The 19,214-nt window shown below is 39.7% G+C and overlaps 2 protein-coding genes across 5 annotated transcripts in view; one reads left to right on the top strand and one right to left on the bottom strand.

The window, feature by feature from the left end:
- The window catches only part of MCTP1 (multiple C2 and transmembrane domain containing 1), a 211,652-nt gene extending 208,895 nt beyond the window's left edge, over nt 1-2,757 (top strand). For both annotated transcript variants that reach the window (XM_056514365.1, XM_056514366.1), the window contains one exon: nt 777-2,757. In XM_056514365.1, the coding sequence (XP_056370340.1) occupies nt 777-848 (72 nt within the window). In that variant the 3' untranslated portion in view covers nt 849-2,757. The remainder of the gene's footprint in view (nt 1-776) is intronic.
- Nucleotides 2,758-13,324: 10,567 nt separating this feature from the next.
- The window catches only part of SLF1 (SMC5-SMC6 complex localization factor 1), a 33,755-nt gene continuing 27,865 nt past the window's right edge, over nt 13,325-19,214 (bottom strand). For all 3 annotated transcript variants that reach the window (XM_056513526.1, XM_056513528.1, XM_056513527.1), the window contains 4 exons: nt 19,106-19,209; nt 17,023-17,115; nt 16,480-16,662; nt 13,325-14,112 (listed from right to left, as the gene is read on the bottom strand). In XM_056513526.1, the coding sequence (XP_056369501.1) occupies nt 13,622-14,112; nt 16,480-16,662; nt 17,023-17,115; nt 19,106-19,209 (871 nt within the window). In that variant the 3' untranslated portion in view covers nt 13,325-13,621. The remainder of the gene's footprint in view (nt 14,113-16,479; nt 16,663-17,022; nt 17,116-19,105; nt 19,210-19,214) is intronic.

Raw genomic sequence — 19,214 nt, 5'->3', positions numbered from 1 at the left:
ACTGTGTGACATGCTAGAGCTGAGGCTCTCAGGACAGGCAGAGAAGGAATAGGAAGGTCAAATAATGGAAGAGGCAGGCAGCATTGCCCAGTGTCTTTGTGACAGCACTCTGACAGCACTTTGGCCTTTCCTTTCCATGGGTGAAAACTTTTGCTGTGGACACAGTTCAACTGTGCTCATAAACTGTTTTTTTAAAAAAAAAACAAAAAACACTGGTCATGTGGTTGTGTATTACAAGCTTTTATGATGCAGTTCACATTCCTCAGAGAGCATGCAAGATTTAAGATAGCATCAAGCACATAAATCACATCCAGCATCACAAAGATTACAGACTTCCTCTATTTCTAGTTTCAGTTCAGAGCTGGTATTAAGTAGGAGATATGGGTGCAAACACCCTCTCTGTACCTGATACCCTCTGTGGCAGGCATTTAGAAATAACCAAGTTTTAAAGAAACATTACTAAGAATGGTATCCTGTGTGGTCCAGGTGCTTATTGTCTGCTAGAACTTGCAGAGAAAACAAACAAAATTAGTCTTTTCTGACTTTACCTCAGCATGCAGTGTTATTTCCTAGTAGGATTTTCCTGGTGTTGGTTTTCCTTATTCTAGGTCTGTCATTCTGTTGTGAGTCACATCTGCAAATCCTGTGTCATTTTTAGGGGCAACGTCTTCTTTTTTTAAACTTTTTATTCCCCTGGCAGACAGAAAAGATATCTTTCTTTTTTTCCTAGCAAGTGCCACCTGACAACTTTCTTTCTGAACTTTGTGTTTAAACAGATGCAATACCATGAATTGAAACAAGATCCTACTCACAGCCCAAGCAAGAGAAAGAAAAACAATCCTGCCTAGCCAACTTCATGTGTGGAGGAGACCAGCATCTGCCAGGGGAAGATAAAAGAGCAAGCCTAAAAGCATTTCCCTTCCCTAAGCTTTTTATTTATCTTGCCTTTTTATCTAGTGGGGAGATTTTGTAACAGTATTGAAAGGTGTTTCTCATGGAAAATCAATTTCTCATTGTAAAGACATTTGTTTCAAGTAGGGTTTTTGCCATTTTAAAGCCTTATTAGAAACAATGTAACACATTGAATGAGCAAATCTAAAATGGAGAATATACAGTGCTTCTTGGTGGTCAAATACACATGAGATAGTCAAACCATGCCAACTAAACCTACAAAATGTTTCACTTTAAATCTGACTCAGAAATTTCTCAGATTTTATTTGTGAGCATTAATATTTTTATGCAGTCAGTCATCATTACAATTTTCTATGTTTTGTATATTGCAAGAGAAATACAATGTAGTGGAGCCTACTGCACTTAAGTTTTAGCAGATTTTTTTAAATTTCAGACCCTGGTGTTAACTCCTGGTGCAACATTTTTCTATGTGGTAGGGCTGCTTATAAGACAGTGAGAAACACCAAGTACAAATCTCTTTCTGGAGCTCCCAAAAGCAGTTCCTGCTGTCTTTATCATTCCATTATAAAACCTAAAAATCTGTTTCAAAATACTGCCAGGTTTGTAACTGATTGCCTATCATATTTTTCTACATGTACCAGTAGTGTTCATTTGTACTACATAGCTTAGCTCTAACCGGTCAAACTAACTCCATAGTGCTTTGGGTGTCATGCTATGAACACTTTTTTGTGCACATAACTATTTTAATATGGATATCTTGCAGAAAATGTTTTTCATTCAAATCATAAGATCATACTAAAATGCTTTATAGTATAACATTACCTGTTACCAATGTAAAATACTGTGTAGAGGTAAAAAATGCAGTTGTGGTAAAACTGATATACCAGGGCTTTTTCCTTAGTTAATAATGTCAGTTCTTCTGATACAATCTTTCCCTACTGCATGAAAACTGCATTATCTTATAAATTACATGGAACATAGATGAGAAACATTTACATTTCAAATGTCTTAGTGGCCACTGCATAACGAGTACTTGGGGATATATTCTGGTAGCTGCATGCAGACTTCCACACTCAGCTCCCCACACAGTGAGCAGAGACTCATTCCTGAGGGACTACCTGTGCTCCTCATTATAGTTCCCAGTGACATTAAAGGGGATTTTTTGCCCAGGGGAGAACGACAGGACTGCATCCTCAAGGGGGGCTGTGGTCCTCTCTCAATTACCTCTCACTGGTTGCAATTGCAGATGAAGTTATATTGCACTACTCTAAAAATACTTTTTGAAAAGTCTATTTAGAAATACTTTGCAAGCACATGTGAATATGTATTTGTCCAAAGAAGTATGTGTTAGCTGCATTGCTCATGAAGGATCATCCTGGATTTCTTTATTTTGCAAATAAGATGATAGCCAAGTTCTTATGTGACAGTTACTTTGATCCTTCTGTTTGTATATTTAAAAGAATGCCAATCAAATGAATGGTCTGCAGACAGCCTTGGACCTAAACAAGCTCTTGTTACATCTTGACTTTGAAAGAGTTTTATTTTGCAGCTTGTGTAACCTTTTAGCTGTGTCCTACCTGAAGAGCAACATATTATTGGTGAAATCATAAGCACTTGTCAGCCTATTCTGTTTAAAAAACCAAACTTGTGACTCAACAAGATGTGAATGTTTGTTGCCTGTTGTCAGTTTTGCACATTCCTTTAATACAGGGCAAGCCTTGTACCTTCTTAACGTTGCCCACCAGCCTTGTCTTTTTTTTGTGCACAATTTCAAATGTCTACTTTGGTGGTAATATCTGAGCTGGTTATGCACGTTTCCTGCATTAAACACACTTCTAAGCATCACTCTATTAGATATTCTGAAGCCTCTGTCTTTGGAATCCTGTGTTGTCATTTTTCCGTGAGTGCTGTGATGGGCAAGTGAATGAAAACATCATATATCTTTGTGCAGGATTTTAGTATTTTAAATTCCATAACATGCAGAGGAGGGGGGCAGGGGGATGAAACATCTGTTTGTGAAAAAATGGTGAACTCCTTTTAAATGCCTCTGTCACTTAAATTTGGTCTCACTGAAAATATAACACACAGAGGCAAGGCTAAGAATGCTTATTGATTAAATATCATTCTCTTGCAGCAACAAGACAATTCAAAATCACAATTTTAAATAGTTTGTTAGTGAACCCATTTTCACTATTTGCAATTTGTCTATGCAGCTTTGTGTAGGTGGCCTCTGTAGAGAGCCAATCCTGCCTTATGCCATAAATATTCCAACATATCTTCCTTTTCTGGACTGCTTCTGAAGTCCATTTCTAACCTGTTGGATTTTGGCAGGCTTTATTCCAAAAGCAACTAGCCTGTTCATAAACAATTTTAAAAAAAATAAGATATCTCACAATCATGAAATTGTTTCTGTTCTCAGAAAATAAAATTTAACTTTATGTGGGTTCATGGAAAATCATTAGTTTAGTTGGGGTCCATATTTAGATTGGTGTCAGAGTACTCAGAATCCACTAAGGCTCAATCTGAGATGCTTTTATTACATATCTGCTGATAACTCATAGTACAGAGCTTGCTTACCCTTGTTCCTCTTTGTAGGAACACAAAGTATTTTTCATAATAGCAAAGAGCTTTTAACTGGAAGAGCTGCTGAATCATAACTTAGTATTTTAAATCCAAGTGCAATAACCCCCAATTTTTTTTTCTATTGCAATTAAACCAACTGTGGAATAATGAGAAAGTAATTAAGCAGTGTGCATGCAGTCTATCAGCTAATTTGGTCCCTGGGAGCATAGGCTTTACCAACAAGAGGAAGAGCTGCCAGCAAATGCAGTGCATGATGCTAAGCTATTTCATGTGAAGATAATCCAGGAGCATGAAGTGAAACAGGTAAAGGAAAACTTATTTTTTTCTTCATTGTTAGATCACACATGCATGTGTATTACAGAAAACATAAGGAAAAGAAAAGCTTTGCAGCCCTCTGCTCAGCAGCCAGGGGTCCCAAGCTGTGGTTTAACTCACTTGTGGTTTGACACAGAGTGCTTTGTGGCAGGAACTCTTCAGTCAACACTAACCCACTTGCATCTCCACCTCAGCTCTCAGAGTCTGCTCCAAGTCTCTACCACCTTCTCACTGAATGGTAACAGCAGAGGTATTGGCTTTTTGTTGAGCTGGGTATTCAGCAAAAAAAATCTCTTTTCCAGTGGTGTTTTTGCCACATTATAAATGACCTTGCTGATTTGCAATGTGGTGCAGTGACCATTTCTCTCACTTGCAAAAATTTAGATGTTGGAACCAGACTGCTGGGTACATCTATCCTTGAGTTACACTCATTAAATCAGGTTTTTTGCTGCCTCTTGAGCAAATACAGTGAAAAAAATGAAAACTATTTTCCATCCCCATAGAATTTCTTGCCCTGGGACATGTAACAAGCTCAACAAGCAAGTGTGCTTGTATCAGGAGGACTCTGTTGTTACAGTCATGAGACAATGGCTTGATCAGAAGAAATGTGGCTGGAGACTAAAGCAAGTCCTTTCCTGCAGTGTTTGTATTCTTCAGGCTGAACATATCTGTTGGGAAAAGGGAAGAAGAAATGGGGAAGGGCCTGGGTTGCTTAAAAGATTTACTGAGAAATTGGATAACTACCAAATCTTCAATTCTTCCAGGATTTTTCCTTTTTTTAAGGACTGGGATTTGTGTAATGGACAAGCCTTTCTGCACTATGTTTCTATAAGTATCTTTCTTAGAAGAAAATTCAGTCACTGCTTTGCTGAGGCAGAGAGCAGTTTTGGGAAGACAAGGCTGGAAAAGGAATGGGGAGGAATTATAGTGCATGATACTGCTGGAAGCAGCCTGTTTGTGTTTTGTCTTCCCAATGCAGATACTTTACCCTGACATGCTTATAGAGACCACAGCTCACAGCCACAGTCCCCTTCACACAGTTCCAACAGCCACCCCATTCCACATCCCTTCCCAACTTCAGACATGGAGTTGGCCCTGCACCTCTAAATGCAAAGGGCCCCTCTCTCCCTTTTTCCACTTTGGCCTGCAGTCTCTATGTCTGCATAGGTTATGTGACCAACCCCTTCATTTTCACTAGCAATTAAAACTAGAAACTGTTTGCTATGTCATCCTCCCCTGCTTCTTCTCCCTATTTGTTCTTTAGATAGGCTGCTTTTCCTCCTCCACATTCTTTGACTAATTCACCTTTTTATAGATAGAACTCCTCGACAGTGTGGTCACAGAGCTTCAGCTGCTGGTTTCACACCAGCACTTCAGGTTTCCCTCACACACCTCTACCCCTGAGGCTCAGTGTTTGGTTTTTCACTGCTGCACTAACAGTCATCTGGCTTTTTGTACCTGTCTTTCCTCAGCTCAACTTTTCTTGGACCTGCAGTGACTCCCATCTAGACCAATCTCCTCACACATTCAGGCTTTGTTGACTCCTCACTCCCTGGTGGTGACATATTTTGAAGCTGTTCTCCATGATAGTGCAGAAAAGAATAATCGAGGTAATTAAAATCCAAGTTTAAAGGAAAAGAAGTTTCTGGAAGTTGTAGAACTGTTCCTGCAATATGCATCTTGCTGTTGGTAACTGGCTTCTGAAATGTCTGAGCTTGCAGTTTTGCTTTGCTCCATTAAAGGATTAGGACCTCTGTGTGACTTGCATCAAGTCATAGTAGGCATTTCATCTGGGAGGAAAACAACATAAATGCACATTGAAGCACAAAGCATGTAGTGCATGAAGTTTGTGTCTAAAATTAGCAATTGTAGCAAGTACGGGTTGCTTGGGTTGAAGAGGATTGTTTTAATGTATTCTCTCATGGAAAATGGGTTTTCACTATGCAATTTACTGTTCTTTGTAAAACCCTCTGATTCATAATTAAATACTATGATTTTTGCAGTTTGGGTTCCTTCTCTACAGGATAATGTGTAGGCTGCAGTTTGAGCAGACAGTTTCATAACAAAGAGTGGCATTTGAAAAAGAATTTAATTTTTTAATTAGCTGACACCCCACGGCTTGGTGTTAAAGCTGTCAAATGTCAGGAAATTTAAAGCTAGGGTTTATGTTTACCTTTTAAAACTTGCGATAAAGCAAAGTTCTGATAAAGCAAAGGGAGAGTCAAAAGATAATCACACTGCCTGCATGATGCAGGGAATTTGCACCTGCCAGTCAGTATAGGAAATTGGCCTCATGTATTTTTGAGGATGCAGAGAGTTGAGCACTGGAACTGTGCTGTCCCAGAGCTGCCAGCGCTGTGCGTGGCTGACAGGAATGGCTGTGGCAGGGGAGGCATGAGTGCAGTTTTTGTGAAGAGCTTTACAGAGCATCTGCCCAGCTGCCTTGTCTCGAGCAAGTGCATTAGCTCATGATTTTTGTGAGTGCTAATTTAAATTATCAGTGTGCAATACAAAAATGCATAATGGCTCAAGGGAAGGAGGGAGTTTCTTGGGCGTTCTCCGTGCCAACTTGAATATTAAACCTTCTTTCTAGTCTGAATGCACAGTTGAGGACATGTCACATACATCACTGCAGCTGATGGAGAAGTCCTGAGCTTTTAGAATCCCCAGAAACTCCAGTTCCTTTGCACAGAGTGTGTTTCCAGGGCTGATACTGGACCATGAGTAGCCATTCCCCTTACATCACACAGTCAGGCAACAAGGCAAGGCCACCTATCTCAAATTCTGCCAGTCTCTAGTATAAGAAATGTGTAAACTGATGTTATTTACAATCAATGTGTTTTAAAACTAATTTCTCAGTCCAGATATTCAGTGATGAAATGACAGCTTTTCTCCTAATTTCAGCCCTATTCAGCCTGTTACCAAAGGCAGACATTTGGCCATGATATGTGTAGATTCCTTATGTAGACTCTCTGCTATTATATGAGGAAATAAATTTTGAGTCTTAACCCCTAACTAGGCTACATAAGCCAGAAGACACAGTTCAGGTGGACAAGTATTTTTGTAAGGCCTGTGACATTAAAATGGAGGAAGTTTGATGGGTGTGCTATTTGATGGTTAAGGAATTGGCAGAATGGCTGCACCCAAAATGTTGCAGCAAACAAACAGGATTGAGTGTATTCCTGAACATATTTGCAGAGGACACCAAGCTGAGTGGTGCAGTTGATTTGAGGGTAGGGATGTGTATCAGGTTTTCAAAAATCAAGTGTCTTTGGACTGATGGAAGAAGGATATGGCTTAAAAAACTTGCATGGTATATGTTCAGAGTAGAGCTACAAGCATCCTACAACCCAAACCCACAGTTAAAACACTCTGAGGGGTCAGGAGGATGAGCAGGTGACATCAAAGCTTCCCACTCGTCAGAGGAAACAGATGGGAAAGCCAATCTTACATTGCAGCTTTTCTAAAATGAAGTCCATGTTTCCATAAGGATTGATAAAACACCTTCAGTTCTCATAAACTGTAGAAACGTTTGGGTTTCATATTCCCACCTCAGAAAGAAGTCTTACTCTAGTAATAGAGGCAGTAACTAAGAGGAGTGTTGGTAAAGACCTGAGCACTTGGCAGAATTGACCTCAACCAGCAGGGGATGGAGGGTGGCTTCAGCAAGGCTGCTGACGTGCAGAGCTGTGATTGTGACAACCTGAAACTCCCTGGTGACCTAAGACTGCCCCTGCTGCAGCTCTTCAGTTTAAGTGTAGTGGCTTGGCACTTGCCCTAGACAGGAAACTGCAGTTTTACTTTCTGTTTAGTGTGGGTGGACTCAAACACATGATGCATATTCCCAAAGATGATGCTCTGGCAGACGTGAGGCTGTTCAGATGAAGGAAGAGGGATAGTGGAGCTAAACAATGTCCATCCTTTTGCAGCAGAAGATCCAGGACTGACTGGCCAAGAGATAACAGAGGCAGAGGAAGGCTGCTGCATTGAAAGCTTCCAGTGGGTAACAGAAAAATTTGGAGCTATAACTAACAAAAATTTATGCCATTTTTCATGAAGATACTGTAGAAAAAAGAGTGTACATATGCTCCCCTGCAGAAAAGAAAACAAATGTTTTCTTTCCCTTTGAAGATACTCTGGCTATACAGATTCCAGGGGAAGGATGCACTTTTGAAAAGTAAGCTTAGTTCCCATTCTTCTTGGCAGGCACCTCTCTCCCCCAGTGTCACTAGATAGAAGCCTAGAGGGACCTGAAAGTTTTTCTTTGGAACAAACTCTTGCTAGGAACTAATTTGTCTTACAGGCCTTTACTTCACAATGCTGCACAAAATTTGTGCTTAAATTTATAAAAGGAAAATATTTGAAATAGCAGCCTGATTGCCTCTTTGTAGTCTATTATACAAAGCAAATTTTTTTGCTCTTACCACTTGGTCAGCCCACAGTGCAGCTCTCTAGCAGATGCACAGAGTGTTGTTCATTGATGGCTTCCAGTCACTGTAGGAAAACGAGATACTGCCAAAGGAAACCTTCATGTCTTAAACCTGGTACTTCTCTGGTACAACATGCACTTAAAAGGACTTTTTTGTTATTTGTGGAGAAGGCAAACCAAACTAAAAAACACTCTAGTTCAGGGTAAGACAGGGTTAATTTTTGCAGTTGCTGGGAGTGATCATGGCCAACACACGGAGGTTATTCTATATCACTTCCTGCCATTGCACCCTGTAAGAAGGGGAGAGGGAGTTTCTTCCAGTCAAGAAATTGTGGCAGAGGGAGCTGTCTGGTGTTGTCTCTTGTTGGGGAGATTTCAATTCACCCCTGAACAACTATGGACCCTGCTAAAGTGGCAGAATACTGGAAAGAAAAATGGTGTGGTAGTCCCAGAGAGGAGAGAAGTTCTACAATGTGCCTGGACCCTGGCTACTGTTTATTGGCCACTGTGTGGTACCAGACAGCACCTTCAGAGGGAAGAGGAGGAAAGCAGAAAAACAGCAGTATGGACATTGAAACTGCAGGTTTCAATGTCCACAGAACAACCCAGTGCCTGTCGAAGTTGCCCGTATCAAGAGGAAGAAATCCAAAGACAAATCAGTTTCCTTACTAAGGGATGAAGAGGAAGCAGGACCCTCACAAAAGGAGGAAGATACAGGGTCAGAGATAATCACTAATTAATATCCCTGGGTGAGCTGTGAGATCTGCAAAGAGATTTTGCCACCAGCTGGGTGAGCCTCTGCTGACCTGGCTGCTCCAATGCTGCAAAATCACAACTCATGTTACGGAGCTAAATGATAATGAGGACAAGCAGCTGGGATCCCTGTCCCAGGATGTGGGCATTGAGAAGGGGATTGGGAAGAGGACAGAAGCTCTCAGCCTTTGGCAATGACTCCTGTCAAGTGTGAAAGAAAGGTACTCTCTCCAGGATGATCTAATAGTTCACCCAGGCAGGTGGGACACCATGGAGAAAGGTACCCAGTGCCTGAGAGAACTGGCTGTGCTGGAGGTAATCTCTAAGGATTCAAATAATGTGCAGTCCCCTGTAGATCTGGGTGAGGTCCAGTGTACACAATCCATGTGGCAGAAGTTTGTGTGGAGCACATGATCATCCTGCACCAACTCATTGGCATGGATGTCCATGAAAGGAGGAGAAGAAACAAAGTGCTTAGGTGATTACCTAGCTACAGCAATATGGTGATCATCTTTTTATCTCCCTGCTGAGCTGCACCCTGTCTGTGGAAAGACTGTCCAGGACTGTGGACAGACTCAAAAGACTTCAGCAGATTAGAGAGGAAATGTCCCATGCCTCTCTACTATGGCACAGTCTCTCCTGTTGGGAGCAGGTGCCCCTCTGCTCAAGTACAAGTAACCTGTGCTTTTTGCTGTGTGACCACAGAGAGGATGTGAAGAAGAGGGATGGAAAGCACAGGTACGTGAGTTGAGAGGAAGAACGAGCATCAGAGGAAACTCAAAGATAAATGCAGCTCCAGTTTCAAGTGAGCAAGTCCTCAGACAGAATAGAAGGTTTGATTTTTCTTCTAATCCTCTTGGAAGGATCTCCAGTTCGTATTTACAAGACTGCAACAAGTACCATGAGCAGATCTAGAGAGGCCCAGCCTCCAGCCAGGTGGAGGAAAGGCACAATCAGATCTATTGGACTGTGTGGGTCCCATGGCTTGGCACATCAGACACACAAGAACCTGAGTCTTTGGCTGACACAGGTGCACAGTGTTCCCTGATGCTGTCAAGGTACGTGGGGGCAGAATCCATCTCTGTTTCTGAGGTGACAGGGGAACTGTTCAGCTGACTGTACTGGAAGCTGAAGTGATCCTGACTGGGAGTGAATGGCAAAAACACCCCATTGAGACTGGCCCAGAGGCCCTGTGCTTCCTTGGCAGAGATTGCCTCAGGAGAGGGTATTTCAAGGATCCAAAAGGGCATCGTTGGACTTTTGGGAAAATGTGTTGGGTTTGCACGACCTGCTTTTGGAAGTGGAGGCTATAGCTTCTGTGAGAAGCTGCTAGAAGCTTCCTCAACATCTGGCAGAGCTGATCTTTGGTAGATCCAAATATTGTGCTGCTGGCCAAGGCTGGGCCAGTTAGAAATGATGGTAATGCCTCATAACATTTAAGACAACATTTAAGAAGAAGAAGAAGAAAAGAAAGTATGTGCAATTTTTATTGCAGCCAGAGAAGAATGGAATGAGAATATGTGAGAGGAGCAACTCTGCAGACAGCAAGATCAGTGGAGGAGAGGAGGTGCTCCAGGTGCCCGAGCTGAGCAGCTTGTGAGAAGCAGCCCATGGTGAAGACACACTTTCCTCGGTGCTGTGGGTTTCTGGAAGATGCACATTCTAGAATACAGTCAGATTGTAAACTGTCTTTGTCATGTAACCCAGAAAAGGCATGATTTTAAGTGACAAGCTTTTAAAAAAATCGAACAGGAGATGGTTCATGCAGTAGCCCTAGGGCCAGTCAGGACAGTGAAGATGTGAAAAATGGCTCTACACTGCAGCCAGGGAGAAAGGTCCTTCCTGGAGTTTCTCGAAAAGTACCTGATTGAGACTGGAGGATGAACCCTGGGGTTCTAGAGCTGGTGAAACAAAGGATCTGGGGCCCACTACATCACAACTGAAAAAGATCCTGGCAGCTTCTGAAGGAGTTCAAGCTGCTTCAGAAGTGTTTGGCAACAAAGCACAGCTCCTCCTGGCACCCTGACTGCCAGTGCTGGGCAGGATGTGCAAAGGAAAAGACCCTTCCACACATCATGGCACTGGTGAGCTAAAGCAGGAAACCCCATTCACCCAGGGATCTTCGAAGTCATCATGAACTGGCATGAAGGTGAAAATTTCAGACTGTCATCATCATCCCAGGAGGAGAAGGTCACACATGCTGAGGTAGTCCCTCCATGTAATCAGATACCAGGAAAGGAAAAGCAATACACTCTTTTTACTGATGGTTCCTGCCATGTTGTAGGGCTACATGGAAAATAGAAAGGTACTGTATGCTGTTCTATGTGGCAAGTCACAGAAGCTATGGAGGGTCAAGGAGCACCAAGTGAGGTTGCAGAGCTGAAAGCCATCCAGCTGGCTTTAGATATCACTGAATGAGAGAAATGGCCAGTGCTCTACCTCTGCACTGACTGTGGATGACAGTAAATGCACTGTGGGGGTGGCTGGACCAAGGGCAGAGGACCAACTGGCAGGACAGAGGCAAACCCATCTGAGATGATGAGCTGTGGTGAGGCATCATTGGCCAGGTAGAGAAGCTGGCTGTAAAAGTACATGGGGTAGGTGCACATGCACCCAGGAACTGGGCTAGTGAAGAGCATCCCAGAAATGGAGAGGTGGATTGGGCTGCCAAGATTGAACTGTCTCAGGTGGATCTGGACTGGCAGCATAAGGGTGAATTATTTCTGGTTGGTGGGCCCATGGTGCCTCAGGCCAGCAGGGAAGAGATGCAACACCCAGATGGGCTTGTGGCTTAACTATGCGGTGGATTTAATGATGGACACAACTTCCAAGGTGATCCATTGCTGTGAAACGTGCTCTGTGGTCAAGCAGGCCAAGCAGGCATAGCCCCTGCAGTGTGGTGGATGATGGTCAAACTATAAATATGGGGAGGTTTGGCTAAAAGTGCACAGACAGAAACAAATCCAATATGCACTGACCTTTTAGCCTATTTGAGCAGGTTGTTCTGTCTGCATGTATAAAAAAATAACTCATTAATAAACATGGTCATTTAAAAGCATGGAACATTTGTAAGGAAGGTCTGGTTCCCAAGGCAGCTTGGTTAGAGCATCTTCTGTGGACTGCTGTAAGATCATAGATCTCAGCTGTAGAAAGGCTAAATAGAAATTTTAATGTGCTGCATGCCAGATGCATCAATGGAACTTAATCCCTCCAGTCAAGCAACATCAATTACAGAAGCAGCTCTTATTCCAAGAACTTGGAGTTTGAAATCTTGCTCATTTGCACCTATCCTTTGAAGGCGAAGTTCTTAAGTCATCCATTACTGAATCTATTAGAAAAAAAATAAATCAGATATCTTCATTCTAAAGCAGCTCTTATTTCTCTTCACTTGGAAGGGAAAGGGGTAAACTTCTATTTGAGTGTCTCTCCTCCAGGTCCTCGTGTGGAATTTTTTAGATCTCTACAAAGACGCAGCACAAGAATTGTAGTTGTTTCTGTATAAATGAGCAATAAGGACTCCCAAAACATGTAACTCTTCTACAACCCCAAATCCATACACACAATTAGGTAATTCAGCTGCCTTGCCTTCAATGCATTTCAAAGAACAGCGTGGGAATCTCTCCTTTTCTTAATTAATTTAAAAGTCTATCTGATAGAATATGTAGCACACAATCCTAAATTGTTAGGTCAGAGCATTAATTTAGAGGATTTACCATGTGTAGTTTGCATGTACTCACAGAATGGAGATCAAAAGTTTCATACTAATTTGTAAGGATATCCATACCTAGTGTCAGAATGTGATGTCCAGTCTATCCTATCCTTTGTAAATTCCTCTGCCAAGAAAACTAGATTTGAGCCACTGCTCCACTTGCATCTTCCTTTGAGGTAGTCCCAGGAGTGTTACCAGATCATTACACGCCAGAATAATGGTTTTGTCAAATCACTGTGAGCCAGCATGAGTTGGAGCAGAGCCAAGGACAGCCTCAAGTTTTGCTGAGGGTGAATTCAGTTCTTCAAAGAATAACTGACTTGGGAAGCAGCAAGTGGTACCCACTGGAGTTTTGCAGATCATCCAAGTGTCTGAGCCAGTCTCCTTCACCTGGTCACTGCACAAATGAACAAGACTAAAGCAACATGGTGCTGATGAGGAACAACATTTTCCACATGTCTTCGTGTGACCATTTATATCAAACAAAGACACAGAGAATGTCACATACTGATTCTGTAAATATACGCCTTCTCTTTTGAATTTTGAAACATGCAATTAATTTACCTAATATAATTTAATTTTGATACAACAAGGATAAGTGAGATGAAAATGGAAAGAAGGAATTTACTTTTCCATTTGTTTTTATTTAATAACACATTTATAACATTAGCTTTATTAAGGGATATGACACAAGCCCTTCTCAAGAAACTAAACAATGTGCTTGGCTTAAGGTTAGGCACAGTACCTTTGAAAACCAAAGGGAAATACAGCACAAGGTATTTAAAAAAAATATTTCCAAGACAGCAAATACAAAGTTCAACCAACTGTAAATGATATAGCACATTCCTAAGATCCAGATCTGACAGGCAAGTAGAAGGTAGTAACACTCAAGCCAATGTGGCTTGTTTGGAATTTAACTGCTAAACAGATTTAAGCACTTGACACGATTGTACCATGGTTTCCAGAACTGCTAATAAGGCCTTTGCATGTTCGCTGGAGAAGAATAACATGATTTCAGATATTTCTTGATAAAACTGAGGTAGTTTTTCAAAAGTTTCTAGCTCTTTAAAATATGTATCTACCAACCAATCTCCAGAAAATGCATATTTCTTCTTAGAGCTACCACAAACCATTACTGGACGTACATCTGAACAACCTACTCCTCTCAGAGTTACAGTCAGGGGTGTAGACAAATTAAAAACTGAACAAAAATTCAGCAGCATCTTAATAAATGAAATCAAACACAGTTCTTTCTTCTGATTATAAAATTCTAGTTCTTTGCTTTCATAGAAGTTTTCAATGCTCTCCCCTGGGTAAACAAGATTCAGAAGTTCTTCCTTTACTGTGACTGACTCAACATGATCCAGTGGCATTTCGTTGTGGGAGTTCCTTTGCTCTAGAAGGACTGGCCCTTTAGGGAAAATATAAACATTAATAACAATAGCACATTTTGTGATGAACTGGTAGCTGAACAAGATTTTGGGTTGCTTATTGCCAGAGGCCAGGCATTTGTTTAAGTTAATTTTTTGTACCAAGTTATGTTAATATAACACATGACTTAGATATTTGCAACACAAGATAGAACATATAGAGAGATCCTTTGTAATAATTTCTTTACATTATTGTCTTTCCTTCCATAGAGTATGCGAAAATGTAATGTTGTTACTTTTGTAAAATTCTATTAAGTACTTTGTGGACCACGTTATTTGCTGACACTGAGTTCAAATTAAAGGCATGTTACTATGATGGTCTTTATTTTACTTTTCTGGATGGTGTCGCCATCTTGCCTTATGCTGTGCAGCAAGGTAAACTATTGGGGTAGGAACCTAAGTCTTCCCCAACAACTGAGTTTCAAAATTTGATCTCAACAGACTTCTGAAACACAAAATATAATTACTATAATAAATAGACTTGAAGTAAGTAAATGAGACATGTTTATTTGTTCAGAACCAGTCTGAACAAATAAATTCTTTTGGTATTTCTGGTTTATTAGTACAAGGGACCTATTAATATTTAAATAGCTTACACATCTCCTGGGAAGTTTAGGAAAGGCTGCATCAGTAAGAATAAATGAAGGCTGTTAAGACACTACAAGAGTTTTTCAAACATGAACACATCAGGAATCTTCTTACATAAATTTGTATTACTATGCTAAAGTAATGACATCATATTAAGATGAATGCTTCTTCAGAAATATATTTTAATGACACATTACATATCCATGATAGATATTTTAACTTTATTCTGATTAAAGCTGTTTTATTACTACTAATTATTTAGTATCATTAACTTCTGCAAGCTAAAGGCTTTTAGAGACAGTAAGTAGATGTTTTTAGAGACATGTTCTAAAATACTGAATTTAGTAAATTCACACTGAATAGGTAACATATTTTCTATCATGGGCTTGTCAGTTACTTGACAGGCCATAACTCAGAGTGTGACAAAGGCAAAGATAAAGCTACACGCAGCCTTACACTTGCCAGAAAACCTTGATGAATGCAAGTGCAAGTAGAGCTCTTGCCCTATGATAACAAGATCATCCACTACCTATTCTTCACAACAGCCTAGGAAAAATGCACCTTTGTCAGTGCAATGCTATTTCCAGTGAGGAGCTGGGCTTTCTATAATATTGGCTATTGCATCACTTCAACTGATAGAACTGAGCCCAGGAATTGGCTTAGCATGTTAGATGCCAAGGTGACATGGTTCAGTAGAGATATAAAACACCTGGGAGCCACAGAACTGAGACTCAGTGAACAGAGGTAGAACTGCAGAAGGAATTTACTGATTATGGTCTGGTGCTTGCACAACAGACACAGACACAACCTTTAGGGGGCAGGAGAAGACTGTAAATAGAGAGGGTCATATGCCAAGAATGTATTAAAATTTTGTTTCTCTACCTTAATTAATAGGCTAAATACTCTCTTCTGCCTCATAACTAAACAGGGAATGATTTTTACTGAAAGAATCTGGATTTGGCATATAAAGCCTACAGTTTACACTGACACAGTAGGGCAATGATACAGATACTGCAAACACTCATTTCAGTAAATTATTTAAAGAAGGAAGAGCTGCTGTCCAAGACCATTCCTTGTGGATATTTGTAGGGTTTTTTAAAATACATTGATACAGTACATACTTTAAGATACAAATACCCTGCCTCTGAACAGAAAGTATTGTTTAAAACATTGTGTGCTTGCCTTAGGGGCAAAGTACTTTTTTCAGAAACTAAGGCATCCCTCCCACTATTATCCCTGAACAGCAGCTATCATGATTACAATATCAATTACTTTCTTGAACTAATTACCAACGTAATTGTGTTCTTCATACACCATAACATTAATTTTCACAAATGCTCAAAGAATTTATGTTGAAATACATGAATATACAGAGATTTAACTGATCTGTTTTTGTGTTGTGGTAAAAATAGATCAAAACAATAGAAAATACTTAGCCTTGATTGGTGAGTAGGTAATCTTTACTTTCATTGGTGGAGAATTTAGTTGCAATGCATATGGTGTAAAATGCAGGATAAAAACATTACCATACTGGAAAAACATGTGGAAATCCTGGTTAATTTCATATTCAGTTGATTTCAGATAAGTGTGAAAGCAGTATTATTTTTACTGTAAATAAACCAGCTTGGCTTGAAAATGTTTTAAAATATTTCACAATAACTTTGTATTTTAGGAAACTATCAAGACAAACACTGAGAACTTCATATGGATTCAGAACAGTGGCTAATTTCCCTAAACCAGTTTAGCATAAATTCACTCACCCCCATGCTGAAGTAGCAGCTTGCCAATTTCTACATGTCCATTTGACAGTGCATCATGTAAAGGAGTCACCCCGTCCACTTGACTGAGCAGGTCTACCTCTGGACAACGCTCCAGAATTTCACGGACACACACTGTGCTGCCATGGTTACAGGCTTCATGCAAAGGCGTCCAGCCAGCATAATCTGAATTATAAATCAAGGGAAGTTTTAAAACAGCACAAGTAGCACTGAAATGTTAATAATGTCATTCATTAGACAGGAAAACACTTTACTTTTTTAGTATTCATTACAGCTGGAATGGCAGCTTGTGATTTCAAAACAAGGAATTCTATTGAAAAACATCTGAAAAAAATGGCATTTTTATAAATCAGTAGAAAGTGTGATGTTAAAATACACTTCAGTTATAAATTCATCTTACCTTAATGTTTGCCATCAAGTTCTCTATTTGTATCATTTAAAATAGAAAGAGTATAGATTGTATAAATACAAACTTGCTACCAAACAGATACTAATAGAGTTCTGTAGAGAAAATGGAAAACTTACCTCTAACATTAATGTCTATTCCCGGCACAGAGAGAAGCTGAATCAATCTCTCCACTTTGTTATTTCTGCAAGCTCTATGCAGGGCTGTCTCTCCTACCATGAAAAATTAATAGATTACACTAGACTAGGTAAGATAGCAACTAAAGAAAATAATCAAAGGGCCTGGAACTAGGAGACCTGGTTATGTACCAGAAAACTCAATAATGAGTAAGATTTTCCTTTATCCTGTTTAAACATCTTTCAAGAAAAAAAAAACCCCATGGAGCTTCTGTTCCAGCAGAGATCCAGCAATGAAATTGTTCTGCAAATGGTTTAACGCAGGAATTATCTCCCCTCTAGTTCAAGGTTTAAAGCTTCAATCACACTATAAAAGCACAAAATGATCACAAAACAGCAAAAAATACTGGATTTTGAAGCAATAAAACTTTAGAGTGCAGTTGCCCTTCCTTAAATTTACTCATGAACCTACATTAAAATGTATGGTTCTTTTTACACAGCATTTATAGCTTAATTCAAATAAATGTTTCTGGCTAAGCATGAGCGCCTCTACACACTCAAGTATAAATCAAAACTTCAAATCCATTAGCAGATGGTTTGCTGTTTCTCCATAGGCTGATTTCGCTACAGTAGAGAAGGAGGGGAGAAAGAGGGAAATAGAAATAACAATAAATAATAACAATGAGTAATACTAATAATAATACTAATAATAATACTAATAATAATACTAATACTAATTATAATAATAATAGTCGTCATCCCTGGGAAAAAAATCCCAAACCTTAGTACCATATATAGCTGAAATAAGTGTGAAAAATTAAACAGCAAACAACTAAGAGCTGCTGCTTGTACTTGTAAAGACACCAATAGCTTCCGCATAATAAAAACTTCAGACATTCTAAATGCTGTTTTCTTTTCAATAATTGATTAGGTTTGAACAAGAGCCAGAGGAAAATCCTGATACCAGGATGAACCAAACATCTTAGAAATTCAACATATCTTAGTCTAGATCTCTTAGCTTTTGTAGTAAGATTTACATGGAACATTTTGTTATATTAATATCTTTACTATGTAAATCTGTCAGCTCCATACCCATTCTTTCAACAGAAGACATTATTTACAATTTTAGCAGGGGAGAATAAAAAAAAAAAAAGCAGCATTGGTTTGTTTGGTTCCCCCTCACTCCTGTCCTTCAGCTCACTTTTCTTTGTAGAAACCAGATGTAATAATTCACATCCATTTTACTTGCAATAGCAATAAAAACATAGGGAACCAATTTAAAAAATGTATGGTCTGACTCTGTTGATGAAGTTCTTTTAAACCTTTAAAGGAGATGAGGTCTTCTTTTGTCCTTTAGTGTCTGTGATACAATTCTGGTTTTAATTTACTGAACAATTCCAGCCAGTTTTTTCTGATCCTTTTCCTGGGTGTCATATTAATAGAGTTGTAGGTAAATTTCTGATGATGAAGATGAAAAAGTAGTTCGAGCAAGTAATTCTGTAGTAAAGCAAGCCTCATGCAAAGTACAATTTATTAAACTTGTGTAATAAATAGGAACTGAATGAATTACTGCAGTGCTGTTTTATTTCTTAGGTATGTGAGTTCCAGTATAGTTAAAACAAAAGCCAAGTGCCTTTCATAGTCTGGGCTGAATGCCTGGAAGAAAACAGTCCATATGCTTTAAACAGCTATGTAACAGCATTCTCCTCAGTCTTTGTTCACAAAATGTCTAGGACTCAGAGAGATGAAGACTGAATTATACTTGCAAATCAGAAGACGTTGATCCTACCAAGCACAGGTTGAGGTGGATTAGCAAAGGCAAGCAAGACTGGAATGAGCTCAAACTGTACATTTAATGTATGGGGGGAGAAGGAGGGGAATGAAGAACGCAACTTTATTTTACCATATATATATAAATTCCTCCTTTTAAACAGACTTAGAAAAGAGAAATGTGGACCGTAAGAAAATAATTCTTGGGCATAAGTCATTGTTTTAGTCCAGTATGCATCAGGACAGGTTTTTAAACATGGAACTATAAATTCTAACCATTTTAAATTTCTTAACATAAATTAGATATACGTAATACCTTTAGTATTTCTCTTGTGTACCTCTTGAGCCGAAAGGCAACTCTCTTTGGTGTGTGTGGTCTGAACTTTTCCTTCTACCGTAAGCTTATTTGAGATTAAGTCACTGAA

The sequence above is a fragment of the Oenanthe melanoleuca genome, chromosome Z (genome assembly GCF_029582105.1).
Source record: "Oenanthe melanoleuca isolate GR-GAL-2019-014 chromosome Z, OMel1.0, whole genome shotgun sequence".
NCBI lineage: Eukaryota > Metazoa > Chordata > Aves > Passeriformes > Muscicapidae > Oenanthe > Oenanthe melanoleuca.
The sequence above is the reverse complement of the archived record's forward strand: the minus strand, read 5'-3'. Positions and strand labels throughout refer to the sequence as shown.